Below are 4,378 nucleotides of genomic sequence, written 5' to 3'. Positions count from 1 at the left end.
ACTTCTAAATCCTTTAATATATTTGTCCAGTCTGTAATAATTTCTTTTGATAAGGGAGAGTCCCATTTAACATTTTTTATCCATAAGGATTGTAAGAGCAATTTAGCTGGCAAAACGACAGGCGCTGCCAACCCACACGGATCATAAATAGAAGCTATGGCTTTCAGTATTCCTCTTTTGGTAAAAGTATTGTTTGCTGGTTTTGTTCTTAATTTAGTGTATCTTCACACAAGTTCCAGTCCAATCCCAATGTTTTTACTGTTCCTTTGTTGTTTATTTCTGGTATGGCCTTTCCTAATTCTTTACAGTTTGAATTCCATTCCCGTATATTCATGGAGATTTGCTTAAATGTCGTTTTACAATCATTATATAGTTGAGTGGCTTCTTTGATGTTATTTACTCCCGTTAACAAATTATCTACATATATGTCGTTGGCTAGATTCTTGATCTGTTCGGATGTGGATCTGGATAGATGGTGTTTTATTGTAGCGTTGAGCAAATAAGGCGAAGAAATGATACCAAATGGTACTCGTGTGAACCTATATGCAATTAAATTATCCATAGAAACCGGTTTGTTGATGTCCTTCAACCATAAAAATCTAGTCACGTCCCTGTCGTTTTCATTTAGTCCAATTTGTAAGAAAGCCTTTTCTACGTCAGCTGTTAAAGCTATTTGGTGACATCTGAACTTGATCAAGAGTCCAGTGAGATCTTCTAGCATTATAGGACCTCGATATAAACACTCATTCAGGCTTTTACTTTCTTTTCCCTTCGCAGACGCGTCATATACAATTCTCATAGCCTTTTCACTAGATGAAATCCCATGGTGAGCCAAGAAATGCACTGGATGGTCTACCTGTCTGTCATTTGGAACGACCTCTATAATCTCTTTGTCCAATTGGTCTTGTAAGGTTCGTTCGTAAAGGAGTAGTGCGTCTCTTTCTAGCCTTTTCACTAGACTCACTAGGCGACCATAGGCTAAACCGAAATTTGTAGGTAACTTTGGAGGGTATTCGTTCCATGGCCAACTAACTACATAACGGTTGTCCATAATGGTGGTGGTTTCGTTGAATTTCTTAATAGCTTCTTCATCTCTGTCGGTATTAGGAGCATCTGTGATACCAATGGATTCGAGTTCCCATAAAACCTTTACATTTCCTACATCTAGAGGAGGGTCAGGATTTGTTAATTTATTCTCACAAGAAGTCTGAAAGTAGGTCAAAACCGTCAGGTCATTTTCAGTTACATGATCAGGTTTCCCTGATAAGATCCAGCCGAACTCTGACTCGACCAGATATAAATTTTCTTGAAGTTCAATTTTCTTAGTATTCATAAAAGAATAATAATAATCGTTCCCTATAAGTATGTCAATACGGTCTGATAACGAATTGTCGTCTGCTAGAATGAGATTTTTATCATAATCGTTCACATATCTAAGTAGTTCTTCCTTGGGACATGATACCCCTTGAGTGATGACTGGTACTACATTAGCATATAATAATTTTAATTTATCTTCTTTGGTCTTCAAACAAATTCTAACAAGATTACTTTTAATTTCTTTTGGTTGTTCAGTTCCAAATGTGAAAACAAATAGGTGATTTTCTTCCTCTGTGCTCAAATTTAATTCCTTTTCTATCCTTTGTGTCACGTAACTTCTTTGGGAACCACTGTCCATCAATAAGCGACATTTCTTAACAATTCCATTTCTTCCTATGGCTGATATTACAGCTGTTTGTAAAACAGTGGTTCCTTCTCCATGTACATGTAGGGTGTTGACAGGTTTTATTTTACTGTCTGAAGGTAGTAACTTTGGGCACAAGGCTCTGTTATGTGTTCCTACGGCATTGCAGTGAGCGCATTTAATCTGTCGACGACAATCCATAGCTTTATGTCCTATCCTAAGACAGATAAAACAAGTATTTGTTAATTTTCTTTTACGATTTACTAATGTCTTATAAGTAGGACAGCGATCATTAAAGTGGCCTCCTCCACAGAATATACAAGATAATTTCTTCATTTTCTGTTCAGGTTGATAGTCTATATTTTCCTGTTTGGTATCATAGGGTCTCTTACGGTTTACAAAGGTATTAGTAAAGGTGGTCATGCTAACTTTAGGTTTTAAGAACCTTCTATTAGTATGAGAGAATTTATTCTTCTTGACTGTCTTTACTTTTCTCTCATCTCTGGTATGTAGAACTTCGGTGCTAAATGGCACTTCCTCCGTTGTGTTGAATTCCCTATGACCCTTTGCTTCTTCCCTCGCGTTAATAATAATGTCCAGCTGTGTTCTGAGCTCCTGTATGGATTCAGATTTGCTCTTAAGTTTTACCTCGTATATTACATCCTCTGGAAACTTTTCAGTAATGATAAACCTTAAATGGTGATGATCAATATTCTCCCCCAGCGAATGCAAAACTCTAAGATGTCTTTCAATTTCGTCTAAAGTCCTACGGCATTCTTCGAACTTAGTTGCCCTTTTTATCTTATATAAGGTGGCATAATGCCTATCTATTATCTGTTCGGGTTTTCCATACCTATTCCTAAGTACATCAACGGCAATTTGATAACTGAGGTTGGTTGTCTCCAGACCATCTATTAAATTTTTAGGTTCCCCTTCTAAAGAGGCTTTTAAATAGAGTAGTTTATCAACATCACATAGATCCCGCTGACCAATGCTGGACTGAAACTGGTCCCAGAAGGGGTACCAGTCAAGTACTGTTCCTTTAAATTTATGGAGAGTTAGTTCAGGTAATTTGCTTCGCTTATTGAAATGTTGTCCATTCTGTTGTTCGTTAGGTGTCTGTTTGTTAAACTGTTGAATGAGGGTATTTAATTCTGCTAATGCTTCTTCCCCTTCAAGCTGTGAGGTAGTTAACTTGGAAATATCATCTGCACTTGGTTCTTTAACTAATTTGAAATACTGATAAAGGTCAGTATTGAACCGGTTTATTACGGTATGTAATTTAGCTGAAGTGATGGCACTCTGTTCCGACTTGGTTTTGTCCCATGGTATTTGCGTGCATAGTAACTTGGCGTCAATGGTCAGTTTCTCTATATTGTTAACAAACGTGGATAATCGGGTAAGTAGAATTTCGTCCATATTGCTATAAAATGGTAGATTCCAATAAGAAATACTTTTTGGCGTTAATTATGTAGTTATTTTTCAGAGTACTGATTATTCTTGGATATCTCCTATCCTAAGAAATGATAAAGAAAATGAACATGTAATTAAATTGTAAATGATGAATCATATCAGTATTTTGATTTTATATGACGTCAACCAGAGCGATTCATGATAATAACGTATAGTGATGTGTATCCTTAATTCGTAGAGATAATTTCGAGATGGACATATTCGTGCAATACGAATTTTCGTGAGATTGTATTATTTGTTAAAAGACTCAAACCAAACATGTACAAGACGCCATTAACCTATCCCCTCGATTTCTTGCTTAAACGTAGTTAAAAGCTTTTGTACACACTCACCGAGTTTCGTTGACAATTTCCACACAATATTTTTACGTAATTAACAAGAGATTTCACTATTTCGTTGATATAAACACACGTTTTGCCGGTCGCTTGTAAATATTTCCGACGTCATAGACACAGAGAAGATATATGTGACGTAGTCTAGAAGTTTCGAAATCGATTGTTTTCTATACTCGTTTATCGATTGAATCGATTTTATCATTTTGTTTTTTAAGAACGAATAATTGCATACAGCAATTATTTGTCCCTTTTATTTTGTATTTTGTTTATTTTATTAATGTTTAATGTATTTATTAATTCTATTATGTTATATATATTTTTTCCTTTTCAGAAAAGAACGATGTGCTAACAAACCTCGTAAACTTGTACCGACGGTACCAACCTTTAATGTCTCATGATGTGTCATTGCTTTATCGAACAACTTTCTTTTTATTATATTTCATATACATTCACACATTGGTATTAAAGGGAATCACAATAAATAGAGTATACCATTTACACTTGAATAAAAGAACGATATCTCTTTATTATAACACATATGACACAAATGCAGCGCTGTTCTTTCGGTGTCCAACTCGCTGTCTTGCTCGTTCAACTCGACCTTGTATTTTCATATTTACCTCTACTCGACGCTAGATGCCACTAGTTGTTTCGAATCAGCTCCGCTGAGTACCTAATATGTTTATTTTTCTTCATGAAATTTATGAATTTAGAACGTAAATAGATAACAATCATTATTTATTAATTATTTTAAAGTGATATGAACCACGCATTCCCTGAACTGACGTCTTCGTTATATTATGCAATTTCTCAAATACCATAATAGAATTTTAACAAATGAAATGTACTTTTAACTTTATTCTTTCTGTGATTTTAGCAGCGTCTCCCC

At 35.2% G+C, this 4,378-nt stretch overlaps 1 protein-coding gene across 1 annotated transcript; it reads right to left on the bottom strand.

Annotated features, from left to right (window-relative positions):
- Window positions 1-208: 208 nt before the first annotated feature.
- Window positions 209-3,100, bottom strand: LOC125232021. The gene has a single exon (XM_048137631.1). The coding sequence runs from the start codon at window positions 3,098-3,100 to the stop codon at window positions 209-211; it is 2,892 nt and encodes a 963-aa protein (XP_047993588.1).
- Between the last annotated feature and the right edge of the window lie 1,278 nt (window positions 3,101-4,378).

Source organism: Leguminivora glycinivorella, chromosome 12, assembly GCF_023078275.1.
Source record: "Leguminivora glycinivorella isolate SPB_JAAS2020 chromosome 12, LegGlyc_1.1, whole genome shotgun sequence".
Lineage (NCBI taxonomy): Eukaryota > Metazoa > Arthropoda > Insecta > Lepidoptera > Tortricidae > Leguminivora > Leguminivora glycinivorella.
Note: the sequence above shows the minus strand (reverse complement) of the source record. Positions and strands in the feature narration are given on the sequence as shown.